Here is a 26,105-nt window from a genome sequence, read left to right as displayed (position 1 = left end):
CTTGATGGAGGACTTTGCATCCACGAGTTTCTCGAGCGCAATCCCCGTGTACTTCCTGTGACCAGGAGGCTGCTTTCTTCTCATCTGCTGCTCTGATCGGTCTCTGACCCTTTATAAATAAGAGGCATGTGAACTTGCATGAAGCCCCGCCCGTTTGGCCCCGCCACACACACACACACACTAGGCCGGGTATGCAACGTCTTCCGGCCCTTTCCTCACTATGATGGACAGCTCACTCGAGGGACCTCGGCGCCGTGGCAAAGTTACAGACACACGTGTCACATTATTTGTGCAAATGGCAAAAAAAAATCAGCGAGTTCGCGGGAAACTCCGCGGATTTTTTGGCCATTTCGCGTGAATTCGAGGACCACGAATCCGCAAAATTTGCCCATACTTATACAGAACCTCCTTCATTAACAGTCCAGTGGGGAACAGAAAGGGCACAAGCTTCTTCACTTGGACTGAATTTTTTTTAAATGCAGGGGTGGGGAGAAAAAAGGCAGGAAAAAGTTTCCCCTGAAAAATGCTTATAAAAAAAATAACAAAGTAATCAAGTGGGTGGAGGAGCCCTCAAAGAGTCACTCCCATTCCCCCTTTTTTATAACGCAGCAAAAAAGACAGAAAAACAGGAGCAACAAAATTATGCAATTTATACCGTTAAACATTTAAAGCATATGGACTGAAGTGCAATCGCATTAAAGAGATTTTTTAGAAGGAGATGAAACGGGGCTTCTGCCAATGCAAATCAAATCTTTTCAAGAACTTGGCAGTATATCACATCACATAAGCTTCCAACAGCAAAACCTGTTATTCTAAAATCTTACCTTGCAAACATGTGGCCATTTCTCAAGCTGCCCAACAATCTTTTCATCAAGATTTTGGTTAAAAGTTTCTTTGTAAAATCTTGGCAATTTTGATAACCATATGCCGTAACTATATTTCTTCAATAATTCCTTTAAGTTGTTCTGCACTACAGCCACATCACTGGAATCAGAAAGTGACTTGCTTCTTTCTTGGATAGAGTTGTTAACTGAAAAAAAAAGAAAAACCATTTATGCACTAATAATAAAAATAAACAAATGATGGACTATTCAAATGCATCTTGCGTTTCAAACATAAAAACAGTATGTAGTCCAGCTTCCAAATTCTTGATTTTGAGCATGGTCGCTAACCATAAATGGTTAACATTATAAAATGTTACTGCAGGAGTAGCTCTCTACTTTGCAGCAGGACCATTACGTTAGGTCACAAATTCCTGTGGTCCCTGGGTGTAATTCTCAGAGCAGGTCTGAAATAATTCTGAACTAGCCTGCCCCTCTACATAGATGCAGCCGTACCATTATCTTACTCATCAAAATCATCAACAACTTCTCTTCCCTAATTAACAAAGCAGATCTCTAGAAAGACAGACGGAGAAGGAACTCCACCTACAAAATGACGATGGGGTACGATCATAACTTCGCCCCTACAGAGACTTAATATGCATTCATGAGTTTACATACAAACCTCCGACAGGTGCATTCATTGCCTAGAGCTATGCTAAGCACAAACCCTCACTATGCCAACCCTACTGCATACAATTTCTGCTATGTATTACTGTGAGAAAGTGGCTCTATATATTCTGGACAATAAGGTAGTACAGTGTGTATAGAGTCCACAAACCCCAAAGGTATAACAGAGGTTAAAGTCAGAACTGACCTCACTCTCCAAAGTGGTAGCTTGGTCGAGCCGTAAGGCAGTACCAGAGGACAGTGTAAAGCATCTGTTGTACACACTCAAGAACTGAACTCCAGGCCAATTGTTGTTATAAACTCAGATATAGTTGTTTGATTTTTGGAACCAACAGCTATAAAAATATACTTTTCAAGGTATGAGTACTCATGTAAATACTTTGCAGTGGAGCAATAAGTTTGTACACACAATAATTACAGGATAGCTAATAAGCAATACAGTTCTGAAACACACACACACACTAGTATTGATCTCAAAGGGTTTTTCATATGAAAGTACAGTTAATTCCTTTATGGATTACTTTAGTAGTTCCAGGACTAGATCTTAGATTCAGTCCTGGGGTCTAAGTTGAAACCAGATTAGCAAAAACGTTTTAGTTACTGTGCTGGATTTTCTTGAATATTAAGCGGTTTTAAAAGTTAACACTTAGAAACTTTTCAAGGTGATTCTGACAAAGTTATTCAATGGGAGGAAATTCAGGTTACAGGTAAAGTATGACCGCGTTACTTTTGTAACCCAGCACTAGTCTCCTAGGGCCAGCACTGTGGGCTTAGCTCAAAACAGGTAGGTAATTGTGTTTCAGTATTTCGTCCGATTATTAAAGAATATTTGCAGTAGACACTTGGAAGAAATTTCCTAGAAAAGTAGACAATAGGTTCCTATGGAGAAAATACAGGTTACTAGTAAACCCGCTAGGGATTACTTTTGCGGTTCAGTACTGGGCTGAAAGGTACAGTACTGGCTTCTCTCCTGATCACAGGTGAGTATTTTCGAATTCGGACTTTGGCTGATTTTATAGGAATATTTTCAGTTTTCAAAACTCCACACAGTAACAAGCATTTACAATGCAATGGTCTCGGCAGCATTAAAGGTAGAGCTATTGGCATTACTCATTTATTTTTATTTTTTTAAATCATAAATAAATGGCATTGTCATTTACATTGCCAATAGCTTCATCACGTGCATATGCAAGACCTATTGCATTAGCACCCACACACACAGTAAGTAGTAGAGAAGTCGATAGTGAGTAGGAGAGTTATTCGTAAAGAGTATTAGAGAGCGCAACAGAGCTATGTGAATAATAACAGCTGTGAGTCCGTGCCTGAGGTGCATCATCTGAGCTGTGTGAATAATAACTGCGTCAGCCCCGTGCCTGAGGTGCATCATCAGAGCTGTGTGAATAACAACAGCTGTGAGCCCGTGCCTGAGGTGCATCATCAGACCTGTGTAAATAACTGCTTCAGCCCCGTGCCCGAGGTGCATCAACAGAGCTGTGTGAATAACTAGGTCAGCCCAGTGCCCGAGGTGCATCATCAGAGCTGTGTGAATAACTGCGTCAGCCCCGTGCCCAAGGTGCATCATCAGAGCTGTGTGAATAACTGCGTCAGCCCTGTGCCCGAGGTGCATCATCAGAGCTGTGTGAATAACTGCGTCAGCCCTGTGCCCGAGGTGCATCATCTGAGCTGTGTGAATAACAACAGCTGTGAGCCCGTGCCTGAGGTGCATCATCAGAGCTGTGTGAATAATAACTGCGTCAGCCCCGTGCATCATTAAAGTTGTGTGAATAATAACAGCTGTGAGCACCTGCCCGAGGTGCATCATCAGAGCTGGGTGAATAACTGCGTCAGCCCGGTGCATCATCAGAGCTGTGTAAATAACTGCGTAAGCCCCGTGCCCGAGGTGCATCATCAGAGCTCTGTGAATAACTGCATCAGCCCTGTGCCCAAGGTGCATCATCAGAGCTATGTGAATAACTATGTCAGCCCTGTGCCCGAGGTGCATCATCAGAGCTGTGTGAATAACTGCGTCAGCCCCGTGCCCGAGGTGCATCGTCAGACCTGTGTGAATAACTATGTTAGCCGTGTGCCCGAGGTGCATCATCAGAGCTGTGTGAATAACTGCGTCAGCCCCGTGCCCAAGGTGCATCATCAGAGCTGTGTGAATAACTGCGTCAGCCCTGTGCCCGAGGTGCATCAGAGCTGTGTGAATAACTGCGTCAGCCCTGTGCCTGAGGTGCATCATCAGAGCTGTGTGAACAACAACAGCTGTGAGCCCGTGCCTGAGGTGCATCATCAGAGCTGTGTGAATAATAACTGCGTCAGCCCCGTGCCTGAGGTGCATCATTAAAATTGTGTGAATAATAACAGCTGTGAGCACCTGCCCGAGGTGCATCATCAGAGCTGGGTGAATAACTGCGTCAGCCCCGTGCCTGAGGTGCATCATCAGAGCTGTGTAAATACCTGCGTCAGCCCCGTGCCCGAGGTGCATCATCAGAGCTCTGTGAATAACTGCGTCAGCCCTGTGCCCAAGGTGCATCATCAGAGCTGTGTGAATAACTGCGTCAGCCCTGTGCCCGAGGTGCATCATCAGAGCTGTGTGAATAACTGCGTCAGCCCTGTGCCCGAGGTGCATTATCAGAGCTGTGTGAATAACTGCGTCAGCCCTGTGCCCGAGGTGCATTATCAGAGCTGTGTGAATAACTGCGTCAGCCCTGTGCCTGAGGTGCCATCTGTGTATATTATTATTATTATTATTATTAATATTTGCGAGAAAGCTCAGGCTATTACGGAGGAAGACGATAAAAAAACATGCTTATTGCTTTTCATTAAAACAGGTACGAACAACGGGACAGAAGATCACGGTGACCAGGGAAAGTGAGGACAGGGGCCAAAGATACATTCAACTTCCCACACATGGACTTCAGATAAAAGGTCATGACATCACCTCTTAGCACAATGAAAACGAAATCCCACACTCCACAGATGAAACTGATCACAGACTGGTCAGTTGCCCTTCCTCCACCCCACACCTCCCTCTCTGCTGGAAACATTCTCAATGGAAACTTTTGAATGGTAGAGGTTTGCATAGTTCAGTGCAATCATTTACCGATTTGTTGAATATTTGGATGTGTGCATCAACAATTCATTTGGCAGCAATGACCAGGTGAGAACATACTTCAAAGCCGCCTCAGCCATTTGTGATAAACAAACTGAGCTCGCGGAGCTAACCTTTCACTGAGACAATTCATTAACCACAAAGTTGGTGCTATTTAAGGGAGGCTTTTTTTAAACTTTTGAATTAATTCCTCTAGAGCCACCTACTGTCAGTGATCCCATCAATTTGTCCATCCGTTTCGCTATAAAAGTTCCCAATGGGAGTAACTGATAGGACACACTCACCAATTAAATGCCTGCACGCCTGAACCTTTCTATTTTTTTTTATTTAAACTTGGATAAGAGCCGAAGACCCATTTCCCTAGGTAGGTGTTAGACCTCGGAAGCAGTAAAACGGAACTGTTGTCTTATTTCTACAGTTTCGAGTGGAGTCATAGGGCTTACCATTACGGATAACAAAGAGCACTGGTTCTTCAGGAGGAAGGCCTCGGTGGATCGCCTTTGAGAAGGCCGCTGTCTGCTCTTCATCAACTTAACGACGGCGCTTTTGGACTTCCACAGCGAGCCCTGTCAGAACAGCAAGGACCGCAGAGCATTTTTGAATCAGCTAAATCAGAGCATAATTTGCTTTTGAAATCTCCTCTTCCGAAAAGATGCGAGAGGGGGCTCAGATTCACGAGATGAAATAGAGCGCCGAACCGTGCCTTTACTGGCACCTCCTCCGTCCGCCGGCGCCCCTTGAATCCATCACGCGGTGGCGGCTTCGCAGTTACATGATGAAGCAGCGTCTCGCTGCAGCACAGGACAGTTCAGCTCGGATATTACTGTGGAATAAAGCTAATTATTGCTAGTAACCCTGCGGTGTCTGCACCGGCGTTGTTTATCTTAGGACGGCACTGGACCGCGGTGGAAAGGCGAAGGCTCTGGAACGGCTGACAACCTGCAAGAGAAGTTATCACCCGCGCCAGAAAGAGAGCAGTCATCGGTGCGCGGTTGGGACGCTGGCGCCGTGAGGTGAGCTTGCGCGTGACTGAATCCGCGCGTGGCCAGCACTTGTCGCTCCCTCTCCCATTAGGATTGCTGGGCGCGTGCCCAGCTCTTGTCTCCTTTTTGGCGTATTTGGCGGCTGACATGATCACAATAGTTCTCTGCCGAGAACGAGCTTAGCTCGTCTCTAGGCCGAGACCTAAAAATGGGTCAATGTTATCCAATGGCAGGTTAGTGAATTACCAGTTTCCAGGTGAGTACTTGGTTGATGAAGTTAGGGTTCTGGGCGTAGACTCAGGGGTCCCCCAGGGTCAGGTGAGTACAGTTCAGTCCCAGCGGCGCAGGGGCGACCGGGTGCAGAGGTAGGTAGGCCCAATGTTATCCAATGAGGGAAGGGGGCCTTCGGTAGGTGGCGGCTGGCTAGCAGGCCACGCGGCTCTGGGAGCTGGGCTCCTGGTCACTTGCTCAGGGCAAGGGGGAAGTAAGATAGGACAGAGAGGTCACAGCCAGCGGCACTTGGGTGGCTGGGTGCAGGGTGCTTTTGAGCCGTTGGGCGCTCAATGTTATCCAATGAGGATCTTGAAAAAGTAACAAAGGCTGCAGGCTTGGGGACGGTGACTCTCCAGGGGCGACCAGTACTTCGAGAGGTAAGTTGGGATCTTGGAGCACAGGTAGGTACTCCAAAGCGAGGCACAGGGGGCTGCGGGGTGCCGGGTGCAGGGGTGTCTTGGGGGTCGGAAAAGCTTACCCTCGGCTGGTCGCGGTTAGGGTGGCCCCTGGTTCTGAGTCTGGTTTGTCGAGGAGGGTCTTTGGGCACTGGATTTTGGGTCCCAGTTGCCGGGGGGACGTCCTCGTGGTCTTGGTTCGGGTTGGCCCGGCCTGGGCTCGGCTGGTGCAGAGTGGGCTGGTCCGGAGCTTCCTGGTGGGCACCAGGTGGGTTGTTGCAGCAGAGCCTCTGCTGATGGGAGTCCCAATCTTCGAGAGGGTCAAGGCAGGCAGGTCCTCTGGGTGTCCCAAGGTTGCTGTCCGCGGAGGCCGCCGGGATTAGGCAGCAGTAGGTTCCAGGATCAACAGGCCGGTAGGGCTGGGGCCAAGCCAGTTGTTGTTGTCCTGTTAGCAGCTGCGCGGCGGGTCTTTTTCTTGATCTTCTTTTGATATCGGGATCTGAGGAAGGAAGGTTCAGGGAGCCCCTAAATACTAAATTTAGGGGCGTTACAGGTAGGGCAAGGGCAGGGACCAATGGGTCCTTGTCCTGGGGTGAGGACACCCCCTAGCCTGCTCCTCTCCTGTGGGAGGGGGGCAGGAGCATAGCTGGGATTGGACAGGGCTCCCCATCTACAAGATGGCCGGGGCCCGGGGTCGTGCTTCACCTCGCCTCCTCCACCCGAGGGGTGGAGTTGGCAAAGGTTGGCACACCCTCCTTCCTGACGTAGTTTTTCCCACCAGTCTTCCTGCCAGAGTGGGGGTAGAACGGGTGGGGGGCCAGTTGCTGGGTACAGCAAATGGTCTGGAGAAGCTCTCAGAGGCGGTATGCCTTTGAAGCTTCCCCCTGTCCATCGTGTTGGAGGAGACAGATCACCTCGCCCAGGATGTGTATTGTTGCAGGCCCAGGAGAGCGGGGGGCTCTCCACCCAGGGGTCCAGCAACATGTCTGCTGTGTGGCAGCCTCTGCAGCCACACAGCCCAGACGTGGATTGTAGGTTCGGGTTTGGGAGGGCATCTCTAAGATGCCTTCTTGTGCATTTTATATTAAATCCCACACTGGCATCAGTGCGGGTTTAATTTGCTGAGAAGTTTGGTACCAAACTTGTCAGTCTTCAGTGTAGCCATTATGGTGCTGTGGAGTTGGTAATGACAACCTCCCAGCACCATATACTCTTAAATGGCATCACTGCACTTACAGTGCCCAGGAATGGCCCTGGGTACTGTAGGAGCACAGGGCTCATGCCCCTGCGCCCTCACCTCTGGCATAGGGCACCCAGCTAGATGGGTGACTGAAGTATGACAGGGCAGTGGGTACTGTGGGCGTGGCACACAGGGATGTGTGCCATGTCGACTCTTGTTTTAGTTCTGTACTTAGGCACTCAGCCTGCAAAGGTAGTGTGTGGGTGCCAGGGTACAGGGCCCCTGAGGGTGGCACAATAAGTGCTGCAGCCCTCAGGGGTCTTCTCTGGTCACCATGCCCTGGGTACCATTTACTAGGGGCTGACAGGTGGCCAGAGGTGCCAATTGGGTATTTTGTTTCAGCATTGCTTTTCTTTTTAGGGAAGGAACACAGGCCATAGGTACCTGATTGGCAAGGACCCAGGGCACACTCAGTCAAGCACATCAGCAGAAAAAAGTGGGGGCATACCAAGGCAAGAAAGATGGCACTTTCTCACAATTACACATTGAGTTTGCAAACAATATGGTCCTGCAGGCATGGACTCCACCACATGTTGATGGTAACCAAACATTTCCTAGCTATCGTAATGAAGTTTTCAATTTCATTTTGGAGATGGAATCACGTATTTATGCTTAAACTGTTTCTTAATAAACAGATTAACTAGCACATTTATAACATCAAGCACCAAACACTAACAACTGCATTTCCCACAAAATCCAGGAAATCGAGCACAATGAAAGCATAAACCAGGAAATAATCACAATAGGACAGTTCATACACAAGCTACATTTGGCTTCACCTCAGCCTTTTCCTTTGCTCAGACCAATACTTGCATCCAAAAATCACTTGTGAGCCATTATGTTAAATCCCCCTTTTCCAAATCTAGAACAAGAAACCAAAACTCAAAATCACTGTCACCAAAAATCCAATTATTAATTTCCAACATTTCATCAACAACCAGTTCACTTTAATAAAGCTACATGGGTTAAAAGTGCATTCAATAATCAATGCCATCAAAGCTCTAAATGTAATGTACTACGCAGACACCAAAAGTGTACAATAATCGTCGCATGTGTGGTCTTGTTGCAATAACTAGGAAATTTTACTAGTGTAGCAAAACCAAAGGTAAGTATTATGAATGTTAATGCGTAATCATTCAAAAGAAGCAACATATGTGACGGGCTGAAAATAAAACATCCTAAACTTAGAATCTGATTAACAATCTGCACACCTCTCAGTGTCCTCTTGAAGCCCTGGCCACTCTCATCCATTGGGCTTCAGGCATAGTTGTATTAATATTCCTCCTCAATGATGCTTCTAAACTCTTTGTTCAGGGGTGGTGATTAGACTGAAGCAAAATACTTTTTCGCCCCACTTGGCTACACCATTAAATCCTGTATGTCCCATTTATTTGCAGGCACATAATAACAAAGCACAATTTAGATTGGTAAGAAAACAGTTGATAAACGCTTTCCGCTCCGAAGCCATCAAGATCCTCTGCGGCGTACCCCAGGGCTCATCCCTCAGCCTAACACTGTTCAACGTCTACATGGCACCGCTCGCCCACGTCGCCCGACTGCACAACCTCAACAACATCTCCTACGCTGATGACACCCAGCTGATCCTCTCCCTCACCAAGGACCCCCACATCGCCAAAACCAGCCTCCGCAAAGGAATGAAAGCAGTAGCCGAGTGGATGAAGACCAGGCGACTGAAGCTAAACTCGGACAAGACGGAAGTCCTCATCCTCGGATCCACCCCCTCGGCCTGGGACGACTCCTGGTGGCCGAACGCACTGGGAACAGCTCCAACACCCACCGACCACGCACGCAATCCAGGGTTCATCCTGGACTCTACCTTCTCCATGACAAAGCAGGTCAACGCCGTCTCGTCCTCCTGCTTCAACACCCTCCGCATGCTCCGCAAGATCTACAGGTGGATCCCCACCGAAAAAAAACTCAGGCCTTCGTCAGCAGCAGGTTGCTCCCTCTACACAGGAGCCTCGGCCAAACTCCTGAATCGACTTCAGCGCATTCAGAACGCCTCTGCACGCCTGATCCTCGACATCCCTCACCGCAGCCACAATACACCCCACCTGAGAGAACTGTACTGGCTCCCCGTCAACAAGAGGATCACCCTCAAGATCCTCATCCACGCACATAAGGCACTCCATAACACCAGACTAGCATACCTTAACAGACGACTCAGCTTCTACACCCTCAACCACCAGCTCCGCTCCGCCGACCTCGCCATAGTCCCCTGCATCCGAAGAGCATCCTCCAGCGGCAGATCGTTCTCCCACTGCGCCGTCAAGACCTGGAACACCCTCCCAATCCCCCTACAGCAGACCCAGGACCTGCCAACCTTCAGAAGACTCCTCAAGACCTCGCTTTTTGAGCAGTAGCAGCACTCACCCCAAACCCCCCCTCCCCCAGCGCCTTCAGACCCTCGCAGGTAAGTAGTGCGCTTTACAAATGTGATTGATTGATTGATTAACCATACATGTACTAAACTTATATTTTCTTGAAATACAGGTTAATCCTTCAGGGGTGATCATTATTCGATCTAAATCAATGCTTCTACAGATACTCTTAGAAGAAAGTAGACAAAGCAAAATGACCAGCTTTGCTGACAACTAGTTTCGTTTTAACTCTATGTTAAAAAAGAAAGACCACATTATTCAAATCTCACAGTTGAATGTGCCTGCACTCTGGAAGTATCAATAATCAAATACCCAACATTATTACAGCTGAGCTGGAGTTCCCCCACAACACTAATGCAACAGATGAGGACCAATTTATCAGTCAATCTGTAAGAAATATCGAATCTATAAGCCACACCAATTAGCTAATTAAGAAAAGAAAATATATTAAACCCAAGACATCGATCTCCATATATCAACTATGCCACAGGTCCAAAACGGATTTGTACTACTCGTTGGTGCTAGCCACCCAAATCTGTAACATGAAGAACACAGTTTATTTCATACGGCTTTTGACTTGGCAAAGTCTTTAGAAATTTGATTCACCATACAAAAATCAGGGGGAGGACAGTTTGTGCTTCTGAAAAAACCTCAGAGTTAAAAGATTTGCGCATAGAATACATGCTTTCTCTAATGACAAAAGCATGAACAAACATGTTCAGCTCTTTTAAGAGGGGATCTGCAAACCACTATCCCTACACCACTAATTCTGCCTCTCAAGTGGCCAGCTCCCTGAGATGGGGGTTGGGGCAGAGATAGGGTTGAATGTAAGAAGTAGGGGCATCAAATAACCAAAGAAATTTCACACTTGGTGTTCCCTGATAGGAACACCACCCACCCAGACAAAAACCCAGGATTCACAAGCGACCCTCTGCCCTTGGCATCCTCCAGCATAGCCAAAATCTTAGTTAGCGCCCACCACATTTATATATTATCCTGGTGTGCCTTCCCTGCAATATGAACGCCAGTCTTGGGATCGGCATCCATGTATAATAGACCATCTAGAACCTCAAGTTGCATGCACGGTTTGATAAAAAAATCCTCCCTGGGCACTGAATCAAGTGACCAATGTAACTAATGTACTACATTCTAACAGACCAACTTTTAAACCCCATCCTTTAAGTCATAACTGCTTGGCTTGCAGCCAACACAAGAATAAAGGAAATTAAGAGAGGCTTGGCTAACCCTTACAAGCAGAAAAGGCAGTTTCCTCTTTGATTCTGCTCAGTAATCTACAAACGCACGAACCAATAGGAAAAAGGCATACAAACACAACATGTAAAGAAGCAACTACACCATTGATTTTACTTTGTTTTTGGGCTAATGGTCTGAAGGAAGGCGTCGTTTGTTTTAATGCACGAGTTACTTACATTCGGTAACAATATATCTGTAAGAAACATTAGTAGTGTTAGATTCCTTACCTTAGAATAACCCCCAGGCGTCAGACTGAATGCGAAAAGTTTTTCATCAGCCGTACCTGTGCGTGTCGGTAGGCGTCGCCGTGCAGCTCCGTGTGCGTCGTTGGCGCCGGGATGACATTGCTGGAGCAACTTATACGCACCCACGCACGCTAACATGAGTTCTGTAGACTACTTTCCACGCCAGGAACGCAGAGAAATGCAAAAAACCGACCACTGGTGCCATGAAACTATGGCCCTGAAAGGGATGACCTTAAACCTAGATATCAGTTCGCAGAACGGGGAGGATAGGTGGGGCGGTAAGGAATCTCTCACAACTAATGTTTCTTACAGATATATCGTTACCGAAGGTAAGTAACTTATGCATCTGAAAGAAACACGTAGTGATAGATTCTTTACCTTAAAATAGATAACCCAGCAATACCACCCCGGTGCTGGGTCTGTGAACCAAGATCACACCAGAAAGTCTTGGCGAGCAGAACGGCCAAAGAAGCAGTCTCTCCGGACTTCGCTGTCCAGGCACTAATGCTTGGTAAACGTGTGCAGCGAAGCTCACGTAGCTGCCTGACAAATGTCATGCAAGGGAACTCCCCATCCCTAAGCAGCAGTGGCTGCCGTCGCCCTGGTAGAATGGGCGCGTAGCCCCACTGGAGGATCCTTTTTAGCCAAACAATAACAAGCCTTAATGCACAGAACGACCCACCGAGAGATGGCCGCTTGTGCATGGCTCCCACGTAGCCAACAAAGAGCTGATCATCCACTTGGAACTGTTGTGTGCGGTTCAGATAGAAAGAGAGCGTACGTTTTGGGTCCAGATAGTGGAGCCTCTCTTCCTCTTTTGAGGGATGCGGAGGCGGAAAGAAGGTGGCCAAAGTGATGGTCTGCCCGATGTGAAAGGCAGTGACAACCTTTGGCAGAAAAGATGGACGAGTCCGCAGAACAACTTTGTCCAGATGGAATGAGAGAAATGGAGGCTTAGAAGAAAGAGCCTGGAGCTCGCTCGCTCACTCTTCTGGCTGAGGTGATGGCCACCAGGAAAGTAGTCTTTAAAGTGAAAAGACGAAGAGGACAGTTGTGAAGTGGTTCAAAGGGAGCACGCATCAGATAAGTTAGAACGAGGTTCAAGTCCCAATGGGGCATTATGAAAGGAACAGGAGGGAAAAGATAAATAATTGACTTGAAAAGGGAAGGCTGATCTGGAAGCATAAAAAGGTTGATATGGCTGAGAGATAGCCCTTGTTAGTGCCGAGAGCAGAGCCCTGCTGGGCCAAATAAAGGAGTAAGAGGAGGACCTCTGAAAGAGGGGCAGAAACGGAATTCAGAGCCTTTGCTGTGCACCATGCCACAAATGTATTCCACCTGCAGGCGTATACCGTTTTAGTGGAGGGACGCCTGGCTGCCAAGATGACATCACAAACTTCGGGAGGCAGATCAAAAGACGTCAACTGCCTCCGCTCAATCTCCAAGTAAGGAGGTGGAGGCTGGACAGGTTCGGGTGGAGGACCTTCCCCTGCTGCTGCGACAGAAGATCCTACCGAAGAGGCAGTCGGAGCGGGGGATCGATCGCCATGCTGAGTAGCTCAGGACACCATACTATTCGAGCCCAATCAGGAGCCAAAAGAATGACTTGGGTCCTGTCACGCTTGATCTTCTTCAGCACTCTGGGTAGAATTGGCATAGGCGGAAATGCGTATAGTAGACCGCAACTCCACTTGCGACGAAAATCGTTGCCTAGAGAGTGCCGCCTTGGAAAGTCCAACACACAGAACATTGTGTGTTCTCTTCGATGGTGAATAGATCTAACCAAGGCTCTCCCCACTGCTGAAAGAGACCTTGCGCCTGGTCAGAGTTCAGACGCCATTCGTGATCCATCATGCACCGGCGGCTGAGTTCATCGGCCCTGGTGTTCAAAGAACCTGCCAGGTGTTGAATCACCAGGGAAATGCTCTGATGTTCCAGCCATGTCCAGAGGCGCAGAGCCTCTTGACATAGGGTCCTCGACCCCCCCCTGTTTGTTGCAGTACCACATGGCGGTGGTGTTGTCTGTGAACACCTGCACTACTCTCCCCTTGACAGCCTCTCCCATGTGGCCGCCCCATCCCAGAAGGGCCGCGTCCGTCACAACTGTGTTCCGGTTGGGGAAGGGAGAGGGATCTGCCATTGACCCAATCGAGATTCATGAGCCACCACTGCAAATGTCGTGCAGTGCCCTCCGAGATCTGGACGTGATCGGACAGGTTGCCCTGATGCTGTGCCCACTGGAACTTCAGGTCCCACTGCAGAGCCTGCATATGCCATCTGGCGTGATCCACCAGCAGGATGCAGGAGGCAGGAGGCCATCAGGCCCAGTAGCCGAAGGGTCATCCCAGCCGAAACCCAGGATAGAGGCTGAAAGATCGGAATCATAGCCTGAATATCCCGGACTCGCTGCTCGGGAAGATAAACCCGAAACTGCGCCGTGTCCAGAACCGCTCCGATGAAGAGAAGGTTCTGAGAGGGAATCAGGTGCGACTTCGACACGTTGATGGAAAACCCCAGAAAATGCAGGAGGTCGGCCGTAGTCTGGAAGTGGGAGATGACTGCCTGGGGCGAGCCCGCCTTCAACAACTAGTTGTCGAGATAGGGGTTCCAGTCTTCCCCTGATCCGCACATATGAGCTGCGACCACCGCCATCACTTTCGTGAACACCCGAGGGGCGCTGTTAAGGCCGAAGGGGAGCGCGGTGAACTGAAAATGTTTGTGGCCTACCGGAAACCACGGGTAACGCCGGTGGGTCGGCAGGACGGGGATGTGAAAATAAGCGTCCTGCATGAAATAAGCGTCATCCAGTCTCCAGGGTCGAGAAAAGACAAGACCTGAGCAAGCTTCAACATCTTGAACTTCTCCTTCGGGAGGGAGGCGTTGACGTCCCTGAGGTCCAAGATAGGACGCAGGGCCTTGTCCTTCTTGGGGACCAGAAAGTAGTGGGAACAGCAACCAAAACCTACTTCTGGCCCAGGAACGCGCTCAATGGCCCTCTTGGCCAAGAGGGCCCTGACTTCCTGCTGAAAAAGCACAAGATGGTCCCCCGACATGCGGTGGTACCGAGGTGGCAAGGCTGGAGGGGTAGTCTCGTAGGGGAGGGAGTAGCCCCTTCGGACTATCTGCAGCACCCACTTGTCTGAAGTGATGTTGCGCCAGTGGGGGGGCCTGAAAGGTCAGACTAGGAAGGCTTTGAAGAGGAAGCTGCGGGGATGGAGGTGGCCTGACCCGCCTGCTGGCCCCCAGAACCGCCTCAGCGGTTCCCACGTCCGCGCTGAGGTTGTTGCTGTGCCAGACTGTGGCTCTGGAATGAACGTGTTGGGGCACCCCTTCCGTGGCCACGAAAGGAGTGAAAAGCAGAAGGCGGAGGAGGCCGAGTGGTCGAGAGGCCCAAGGACTTGGTCAGAGCCCGTGAATCCTTAAAGCATTCCAACGCACTATCCGCTTTGTTGACAAAAAGGTGAATTCCATTAAAGGGCATGTACATCAAGGTGTTCTGAACATCCCCCGAAAAGCCAGTTCTCAGCCAGGTGTGGCGTCGAAGTACCACCCTCGTGGAAATCGCCCTGCCCAGCGAGGCCGTATTAAGCACACAATTGGTGAACTTAGCTGCGCCCCCTCCCAGCTGCAATAGCCTGGGCGAGTACTGTCTGGGCCTCCTCCGGACAGTTGGGCAGCACCTGCGCAACCGTGTCCCACACAGAGTGGGAGTAACGGCCCAAGAGGCATGCAGTGTTCACAGACCGCAACCCTAGGCTGGAAGATGAAAACAGCTTCTTGCCAAGCTGCTCTAGCATCTTGGATTCCCTATCCGGGGGTGAAGAAGGGAATGCGCACTGTGATGCAGAGGCTTGGACAACCAAGCTCTCAGAGGTGGGGTGTTGGAAGAGAAAAAAGGGTCACCAGTAGCCGGGTGATGGCGTCGGACCACGTTCCTGTCCACAGGAGCCCCTGTGTTGGCCTGGACCAAGTGCCCAAAAGAACATCAGACAGTCAATCATTAAAAGACCGCAAGGGCTCCAAAGGGGTGGCCGCCGGTTGAAGCACTTCTGTCATGAGGGTAGTCCTGGCGGGCATTGTAGGGAGTTAGAGGTGGAGAGCCTCGCCGCCCTACGCAACACCACTGCATAACTTGCTCCCTCCTCCGTAGCCACAGAAGGAGGAGACAGTATGCCAAGGTCAGGCGAGGTGTCTAGACCACTGGCATCCCCCAAATCCTCTGCCCAGTCCGGGTCATCACCGCACTGTTGTGCGTGAGGGTGCTCAGACCCCTCCCAGTCCTCCGAAGTCTGTGAAACAGGCTGAAAATAAGGAGGACGGACGTAGTGGTAGAAAGGCCCAATTGGCGTCGGATTCATCGTCGATCAGCGCCGTTCCGACGCCGCGTCTCATTCAGGGTGGAAACCGGGGATGACGTAGACGGTGGTACTGGACCACGTCGTAGGTGGTGCCGGAGGTGGAGTCAACACCGGTGGAGGGGTGATCAGGTCAACCTGTGTCTCCCGGGATTCGAGTCTGGATCCAGTGAGGTCCCGCGGCGCCATAGCCGCCGGCAGCGGGGTCGGAACCACTGGCGTTGTAAGGGCAGGACCTCCAGTCAGGCCCCCTGGGCCCGAAGGCGCACCGGTGGGGCCAGACGGCCAAAAGAGTGGGGACATGGCAGCAAGAAACTCCTGCACCTGTGCAGGTGTTGCCGATGGACCCGGAAAAGATGGGTAGGGGGCAGCGACGTGGCAGGCTCTGCCGGAGCCGCGGGGTGGCACCATCTGCACCCTCAGCAGCAAGGGGAAGTTGAAGAGCGACGGCGCTTCAACTTCTTCTTGGAATGCTTCGACTTACCTGACCCCAAGTGCAAAGACTTAGATCCAGAGGAACGATGGTGACGGCTCCGTGACCAGTCCCTCGATCTCCCATGGGACCGGGAGCTTGAGTGGCACGGAGCAGACTGCCGGAGGACTTCCAGCAACTTTCAGGACCGCTCTCGCAAAGTTTTCGGCGCCATGGCAGTCGGGGCACGACTGAAGTCGTGGTCGCGCCCCTGGCAGTAGAGACACACACATCATGCTGTGACAGTCCCCACAGTTCTTGAAGCCGGGCATCCCTTAGACACCAGGAGCCGATCGACTCGAAGAAATGAGGTAAAAGGCCTCAAAGAAGCTCAGTCAAAAAATGACTGGGGGTACTTGCTTTTCCCGGATCTGCGTTTGCTGGAGTGGAAAAGGAAATAATGGACGTCAGCACGCGTAGGCGCATACAAGTAGCTCCAGCGATGTCATCCAGAGGCCAACGATGTATGCAGAGCCGCAGGACGACTCCTATCGACACACAGGGGTACTGGTGACGAAAAACTTTCCGGATCCAGTCTGACACCTGGGGGTAATTCTAAGGTAAGGAATCTATCACTACGTGTTTCTTTCAGATATATTGTTTAGCCCTGAAGTCTGCAGCACCAAACACCAGAGTGAAAAACAACTGTCCTGGATCCAAACAATGAGGCAAAATGACTTCAAACTTTTAAACCTTTAACAGATTCACACTGCAAAGACCATGGAAAGTCCCAGTTTGGGTCTCATTAATTTCACATATGAGTTAGTAGTCGGTTTCGCCAGACGAAACTCTTTGGTGTAAGTTACCCACTGTGCCATTCTTAACAAACGAACAGCTCTCTCAGACTATATGCGATTACTAAACATAGAACAAGCGACCACAGATATCCTGTCTGAAAGAAGAGTTAAAGATCTGAAGCAAATTGAAAACATACACAGCGAAATTCCTGAAGTCACAAAATGTGATCAACAGAGCTGCAAATGCTCCAACAACCGAATGGTGGGTATGAAAGTGGGTTCTTAAGGAAGACACTTTTGTGGAGAGCTGGAAAAAGAATAACTTTGCACAAGTAACAGAATCTGCATTTCAGAGGCAAGTCTAAAGTACATCAGGACAACATGAAAAGTGTGGCCTGAGTAGCAAGAATTGTTTTTACTGCTAACAGTTGCAAGTGATCTCATAAATCATGTCACAAGGGCACAAAGAATGAATGCTGAAAACCAGCTTTGAACTATGAACGTGGAAGAGCTTTCTCCGTGCTAGGGTATTGGGAATATTTCTGCAGGATTGTAGAAAAGAACAATTGTTACTTACCTGTAAACGGGGGTTCTCCAGTATTGGTGTCTTTCATAGCCTCACATGCTTGAATATTCCCCGTCGGCGAAGTGTATAAAAAAACATAATTACATACATTCCAAAACCATAAATACTTATAAGTACCAAGGTGAGCATTAACACATAGGAATACATTAGGAGTAAAAGAACACTTTTATAGCATATCCATGTCATTATGTTAGTCCAAACTACAGCCAATCAGGCGCAAGCACCCTTTTAGAACCTTCTCCTCAGATGCTCAGAGCCCTCGTCGACGGTGTTACTGTCGACGTCTACCTTCGCATCATTGCCTCTGGTGCCAATTTCTTCATGCGGTTCTGGGGCTCCTGCTGTTGACCCTCTGCACCAACGTCGACATGTGCCTTTGGATCAGCTTCCGATTCCACATCACTCTCAGCCTCCATCACCTCTTTTTGCCATGGGTTCGGAGCAGGACTCTGGTTCTGATGAGGAGGAAGATGATAGATTCCGGGCAGCTCGAAGCCCTTCGGAGCTGGTCATTAATGTCAGGACTATGAGGATGATCCGGAAGATCTTTACTTCCATAAGGAGGAACCTTCTGCTCAGGTTCCCACAGCGCAAATACCGCTCTCCCTCATTTTTAATCTCCAATACATGTTAGAGGATTATAATAGACTGGGCTCCCACTTCGACGATGGGGAATATTTAAGCATGTGAATCTATGAAAGCCACCCCAATACTGGAGAAACATGAGCCCATAATAATATGGTGGCGTTAGAACTATCCACTGAATGAAGTAGTGGATTATTAGGATTTATAAAAAGTTTAAGCATTTCGGGTGGGAGGGGCTAAATAGTTCTTTGTTGAGGGGTTTGCAGTTTGAGATTATTAATTCATATGGGACAACCGTGGGCAACTCAGCCAGCCTGGCATGCTATGTCTTGACAAACTAGATTGACTCACAGGATGCACAATGTATTAGGATGGACTCAAAAGTCCAGTAAAACATGGGGCTCTGGGGATGGGCCTGTTCCAACACCAGAATGTGGTATTCCAGTTAGGTTGGAAATCAGTGAAAAAAGGGATAGGAACAAGTCACGTACCACTTCGCTGTAGAATTTTTATGGACTTTTAGGCTAACTTCCAGTTCTAAGTGAGTTTCTTGGTGGTAGAAGGAAAGCCATTAAAGGAGGTTGAAAGGATGATCCAACTACTACTGACTTGGATAAGTACCACTGCTGACATGGAACATTTTGGCCCAAGGGGCCAAGATCTGGTCCCAATCACATCCTGAGCTGCACATGTAGGATTATCCCCATGTTGCAGGCTGGAGACCCATAAGCCTTGGAAACCACAAACCTAGCACTAGCAGACAAGGTAGGACGCAACGGTGCACTGTAAGGCAGAGGTTACTTCTAGTTGAAGAAAAAGCAGAGTTTCCAAAGAGCCCCAATGAACAGGACCAATTTGGATGCAGTCGGAGAGATGACTAGTGGGGATCACTGAATAACAGAAGTCAAAGAAGGTCCAGGGGACCTTATCTAGATTGGTAAAGACCACTGCCAAGCATGTGCTGTTATCCGCAACACAATGAACCACCTGAAGATGAAAAAGGCAGCTACTCCCCTGTGACAATCGCAGGCACCGATCGTGGGCCTACAAAATGTAGACTTAAAAGCATATATTTTTTAAATGTTGAGTTTCAGGAAATTTCCCATCACTAAGGTTGAATGACCTGCAGTCGATGACTTAAGAGCTTTGAAGCCTTCAATGGTTCTATCAAATATTGTTCATATAACCTATGCCAACTGTGCAAACATGGAACAAATCTCCAATACTTTGTGAAGGGCATTATTATAACCTAATTAAAGCATGTAGTGCTATGGCAACATATGCCACACTAACATATCTCAGAATGGCTTTTGGAGAAAAAAGGTTTTCAGGAGGTGAACAAGTTAACTTGCCTTTATGAACTTTTCCTCTTAGAGCTTCCAGATTTAGGAATGAAGGGTGCCTTAAACAGTGGGTTGAAAGCATTGCTGACCACAACACTTGGCAAGCTGCACTGTGCCTATTAATGACTTGGTGGAACGTAAGATTGCATACAAAATTCAAACACCTACTGAAAGGCATGTCCTCCACTCAGTACAAAAGAATAATATCTTTAAGTGAAAAATGTTTCTTACAAACCAAGTTCCTGGAAAGTGTGGCAAATGCAAGACTATTCCCACCAAAACATATTAAAGAGCACACACACCGGAACCCGAATGAGGGAAGGGTGGAACAGACATGCACACACATCAAAACGTCATTACTACCCCCTCAGGACATTGTACACAGTGCCACAGGACAACAAACTCCTATGGAAAAACAGACACACGCACAAAAAACACACACAAAACACACACACAGGGAGACCTATTGTGAGAGGGTGCCATACAAACACCAGAACAAAACAATGCATACAAATTGGGACACATATCCTGCAGCAGATCAACTAAAAGGTATTGGGGAACGAGCAAATCACACAACGGGACACCACAACATACTTGGGCAGGAGAACAAGACTAACACTGATGCACAGAGACAAAAACAAACTGGGACGGGGGTACAAAAACACAGCTTCCAGTACAACAGGGTGATGTACACCAACAACCACCCTCACTTCCCAACAGCGGCATCACCACACACAAAGCCATTACAATACATGGACTGCGCTTCACAAATACACCCACCAACACAAGCATCGCCATACATAGTTACACAAACCGCCACACAAACATGATATAAATAATAATAAGGTTGTCAGTTACATTACAATGTTAGTTAACAAGCATATATTGCCATGGATTCTTACACCTGAGAAATGCAAGAGGGAAACCTCAAATACATAGGAATAGCCTCATATGGACCAGCAATAACTTCAGTAGGTCATGCATGGACTTCAAACATCAAGGTTAAAACGATTTTCCTCAGACATAATTTCATATGCCAAGTGCAACCATAATGTGAAGGGAATGCTTTATTTGTTCAGTGCATCCCGTAAAGCCAGGTGTGTTCGAAATGTTCAGAAAGGTCCAAATACTCAGTGGCGGTGCACAAACACCTGTATAGGCCACTGTTGTCAAATTGTAAATTGTAAATTGATACTTGTATAGCGCACTACTCACCCGCAAGGGTCTCAAGGCGCTTGTACGAATACCGCTGTGGAACCCATCCTGGCTTTCCCTGTGAGGTGTCCACTCCTGGGCACCCCCAAGGTGGAGGCCAGGCATCCTTAGCATTGTGGGGGCCGTTGTGGAGATTAAGCAAGCTATTGCCCAGAGTTGCAGAGTGGGACTCCATGATTGGAATAGGCACCGAGGCGAGAATTATCAGGTCCATGGAATTTTGAGCCCAAGACCCGCCGTGGCGGGGAATTGAACCCTGGTCCCGGGCTAGACCTCTGCATCAGGGTCTGCCGCTCTAACCATTGAGCCACACTTCTCCACTTGCACTTCATATGCAACAGTACAGCATCCATATGCACAGATGTAGCTAAAATAGCCCTGAACCATCTGAACCCCCAAAAAGGTTTCGAGACAGTGGAGAGAAAATGCAGGGGCAGTAGACCTGTAGCACCAGAATAAGATACATAATGCAAGAATTAATACAGCTCTGTTACAATACAAGGGTTGATAGAGATGGAGAACTCTTCACCTTTCTCCCCCAAAAAATCCAGCATTGTCCACACTGACACAGGTGCAAGAGGAGAAAATGAGTCCTTAACAGTAGGATACTTTTTTTCTAGTTCACCTGAAGCATAGGAGTCCTGGAGATCAAGAAAGGTGGGAGACCTACACTAAGACATGGCTCAATAACTCACTGTTACTGGTTAATCTCGTGATAATTTGCATTCATCCAGACACGAGAGGGGAAGAAACAGCCCATCTCTCGTAATTTCTCACTTACGAGATGTGAGAAGTTGGCCTGATGTATGATGTCTCCAATTCTGGGGGCACCTTGTATCAGTCCAAACAATCCCTTATGGTGGTGGTTGTAAGTCAACCTTAAAAGACAAGCTATCCTAATGGTAGCATGGACTAAGCAGCCTAAAGGCTTAACTCAAGAGGGCATGTGAAGCCAGCTGTTTTACCATATGCAATCCTGTAATATCAAATGAAAGGACACCACACAAGTTATATATTATAAAAATATATGTATTTATTACTAGAATAATCCCCTGTACTCTTTATGAGTATAGAAGCACAAGCGTTTAAACAAAAGCACAGTATAACATATGAAAGTTGCACAATTAAGAATGAGGCCGGTGGCCACTCAAACCATATATCAAAAAAGTGGTATAAGTATCACCTTTCCAACTGTGGTAAGGCCTTGGGCCTTGGGAATCGCTGGGACTACACTGGAATAACAGCAGTTAGGACGGGAGTAGCCCGCGGGAATCGGGTGCAGCGCTAACATCACACGCATGCACCAATGCAAAGTCAATGGTGCGTAAAAGTTATCGAGTTACAGATTTAGGAGTCTTCCGACTGGAATAGAATTACCACACTTTAAACTTAGACACTAGAGGTGTAAACCACTACAGGAGCACCGGTGTTAGATCGTTAACTCACCCACAGGAAGCAGGTGCATAGGTGCCAAAGTGTGTCAGGTTTCGTCGTGTAGATCTATGGAGCCTGGAGATGAAGATGCTGCAGGCGGCCAGGAGAGAAGAGTCCGGTTGGATCCAAGGGTGGATCGAAGATGTAGAGTACCTGAAAGCAGAGGGGAGAGAGTCTGGGTCACTAGCCAGTGACCAGGAAGGAACCAGGCAATGTCGGGCGCAATCAGGTGCTTGACGGGAAGCTTGTCTCCGCTGCCACGTGGACTCTGGGGCATCGAGGATGACCTGGAGCGAATCACGAGCTGTCCCACGAAGGCTCTCGCTGTCTGCGGTGTCGGCTTCCGGATCGGAGTTAACAAGCCTTGGCATTGCAACCCACGCAGGATTGGAAGATCGCTTCTTGTTCGGACCAGCAAGGTCAGATAGATTGCTCCTTTTCAGGGGAGCGAGGGCCAGTCTGGAGCAATCAGACCAGCAGTGTAAATTCAAAGGATCGTCGGTATTGGGGCCACTAGCCAACGGGCAAGTGACCGGACCAACGCGTCAAGCAGAAAAATGCAAAAGGGCCCCACGCAGCACTCGGTGAGTGTGGAGGGGAGATCTTCGGTGCAAAAGCTGCTCGGGGCTGGGGCTTCTCAAACCCCAATGCACAGCTTCGAGGGAGCCTCGGGAGCTGCACGGTCAGCACTTCGTAGTTTTTCCAAGATGGCCGGCTCCACGCTTCACGTCGCCTCCACGGGTCTCAGATTCGCTGGGACTGTGGATCAGGCTGCTAGAAGTCGAGGGAAGCTGGTCTTGTCGATCTTTGTCGCTCGAGTTCCGGCGGGAACAGCAACAAAGCAAACCGTTGGGCGCTGGATGGTGCCTGTTTGCACAGGGTGGTCACTCCTTGACCACAAGGAAGATTCTTCAGTCTTCTACGTCACGTAGGATGTAGAAGGGTCCAGAGTTTTGTTTCATAAGTTTCAGTCAGGATAATCTGATGTGCACTAGCACAGCTCCTACCTTTATTCCAAATCAAGGGGCTGGATTACCTGCTAGGTCCCTCCTATGGGTGGGGCCCAGGAAGGGGGTGGTTACACCCCTTTCCCTTTGTCCAGTTTCGCACCAGAGCTGGGGCTGGAGTGCCCCAGAACAGGTTTGACTGGATTTTGCATGGGACACCTTGTGTGCCAAAGGCAATGTCTAGTTTCTTTCAACCCTCCCTGTTCCAATCCACTATCTCCTGTCTGGGGTGGTGTAACACCTCCCTGTGACAGGAAACTCTTTGTCCAAGCCTCCCCTGGCAGGTTTCGGTCAGTAGCAGGAGGCCAGACTTGTGTCGGGGCAGCAGCATCCATTTTGTGATGCTGAGGCTCTGGTTAGGATTAACCGCGTTTTAAGTAAAGTAACATGTCTTCTCCCTCTAGAAGGGTGGAATGCTACCCCCGTCGCCAGAACTGGCGAGGGGGTAGTATTCCAAAGTGTATGACACCTTACACAAAATGTTTTGATAAAGCCAAACCAAAGTTAGCAATAACCGCGAGGATTATAATCCACTTAAGAGTATTTGGTATGGCAATACCCTGGAACAGCAGTAAGGAAATGGTTCCGAACACTGCAGACAGGCTCAGCTCATGCTAGAGCACCATCTCACATAAAACCAAGCACTCTGCTTCCAGGATTGTTAAGGCCTGCCATAGAAGTGACTTATAGGTATATATGTGTCCAGATATAGGTTTAGGCATAGGTATACTATATCTAAGCAAGGGGTGATTACACAACCTTGCCCCTTGCCCCAGCTGAGTGATCAGCCAGTTGTGTCAGTTTGGATGGCCAGCCAGGGGTGGCAAAAGATATGCTGCAGCCCCTGGTAGGCCTTGGATGCACCTATGCCCTGGGTACCTATAGTACACTGTACAGGGGCTAATAAGGTGTCCAATACCAAATTAGTTATGCACCTAGGGTACATGGAGTCCATTTTAAAGAGAGAGCAGATAGCCTGGGGCCCTGATTAGCAGGGTCCCAGGCCAACTAAGTCGAAAACCAGCTAAACACAAGGCAAAAAATCTGGGGTAACCATAGTCAGGTATCCACCTTCCTACACGAGAATGTGCCCTTTAGCAGCGATCAGAAGGAGGCTGTTGATGGTGGGCAGAGTAACAAAAGATGGATTTTCTTTTCATAATCTTACCCTTACCTCTTCAGCAGCCTAAATGCTTCTAATGGGATAGGCCAGGTTAACAGTGAAGCTTCTTCAGTACCCACTTTACTTCCTGTTACTGGTGCTACCCTGACCTGTAATGAAGAGGCAGCAAGAGTGGCGCAAAGAAGAAGATATGGTCAATTGTTGCACCCTTTGGTAAACCTCGAATTTATGTCCCCGGATGAAACTCATTTAAATGATTGCATCCATTAGTATTAGCCACCTGTGGAACATAGGAAAACAATGTTTTATATGGATGCTGAGAAAAGCGGCTGCTCAGAGTATCTCCAAAATTCATGTGTTTGACTAAAGAAGAATGGTCAGACATATTAAATGGATTTAACTACCCAAAGAAAGCTGGATCTAAGCTATACCAGAGATTGGTTCCCTAATGGCTAGCAGTGGTGTAGAGGCTCAAGGGGGTGACGGCGTGAAGTAACCATTAAACAGTGCTTATTGGGGTTAGTACATCCATCAAAGCAGGGCCAAAATGTTGTATGGTTTTGCAAACCTGGGGCTATTTCTTGCAAAGAGAAGGCTAGCCAATAGTTGGCTAGCCTCTGCTACACCCCGCATTCATCCTGGAGAACAGACCGGCGTGAAAGGGCTGTGGTCGAACTAAGGAGGATCCATCTGGTGAGGTTGTATGAAATGTGAATCAGGACCTCGGATGTGGGAGGATATAAATGATGAATTAATGGGCTCTGAGGACGACCATCAAACGTTGTTGATGGAACGTCTATCCAGGGAGCTCAATTGTCAAGGGGAACGTGGAAAGCTAACAGGGAAGGAGGGGGAATAGGAGTTCTACAGATGGACAACGGGGGGAACTACCAATTCCCTGGGCGAGGGTTATGCGGGGCACCAGATGGGCACCGTATTGAAAAGATATGTTGCTTCTTGAAACTGGAGGCTCATTTTTCAACTGTAGTTCAACTCTCACCTCCTGTGATTTACTTCTCAGCCCCAAAGTTTCGAAAGATGTGTACTGATTACACTGCAAGGAAAATACAGACATTGCCGTTTGCCGCAAATCATGTCTTTCGTTTAATGTTGTTAAATAACTTCAAAATGATTACATTTAAAAAAACAAACACTACCTAAAGAATGGAAAGTGAAAGTTTATTTCCCTCAGGTTGATACATACTGTTTGGACTTTCACCCGGCTTCTTTGTGAGTTGAGTATTCCGATCTTTCTGAGCTTGAGGTGGAATCATTGGTTTTCTTTCTGTTCTTTTAACGGAAACAGTGAGAGTACATGGGTTAAAAAAAAGTCAAGTTTGCCATCAGTGGCACGATTTGTAACAGTTTAAAGGACACTACCTCAAATGACCTTTAGGCTTATAAGATTGCACAAAATTAACGCAAGGTTGCAGAGTAGAACACAATCAAATTATATACTTCATCTTAAACAGGTACACACATCAAAAACATGAATAAATGTACAAGCTCCTACACAATATATTCATGAGATACTAATTGAATAAAAACACGATTATTAATATTAAAAAAAGAGACTTCAAGTCAGGGACATTGGTGACCTAGGAATTTAGGTTAGACATGCTGGCAAACTGTCTATTCTGTAAGAAACGGCAATAGCCAGTCCCCTGAAAATGTACAGAACTCCAATATAACTTACATTATTACTCCATATGTAGACCAACAATTACAGTATTATTGTTATATATGTATATGTGAGTGTGTGTGTGTGTGTGTGTGTGTGTGTGTGTAGTACATAACAGAATTTCTAGATTTAAACATCAAACACACAGA

At 48.1% G+C, this 26,105-nt stretch overlaps 1 protein-coding gene across 2 annotated transcripts in view; it reads right to left on the bottom strand.

Annotated features, from left to right (window-relative positions):
- The window catches only part of TDRD7 (tudor domain containing 7), a 1,293,444-nt gene that overhangs the window by 910,786 nt on the left and 356,553 nt on the right, over positions 1–26,105 (bottom strand). For both annotated transcript variants that reach the window (XM_078676318.1, XM_078676319.1), the window contains exons 5-6: positions 25,480–25,565; positions 825–1,030 (exon numbers count right to left, since the gene is read on the bottom strand). In XM_078676318.1, coding sequence (XP_078532444.1) covers positions 825–1,030; positions 25,480–25,565 — 292 coding nt within the window. The remainder of the gene's footprint in view (positions 1–824; positions 1,031–25,479; positions 25,566–26,105) is intronic.

The sequence above is a fragment of the Lissotriton helveticus genome, chromosome 2_1, assembly GCF_964261635.1.
Source record: "Lissotriton helveticus chromosome 2_1, aLisHel1.1, whole genome shotgun sequence".
NCBI lineage: Eukaryota > Metazoa > Chordata > Amphibia > Caudata > Salamandridae > Lissotriton > Lissotriton helveticus.
Note: the sequence above shows the minus strand (reverse complement) of the source record. Positions and strands in the feature narration are given on the sequence as shown.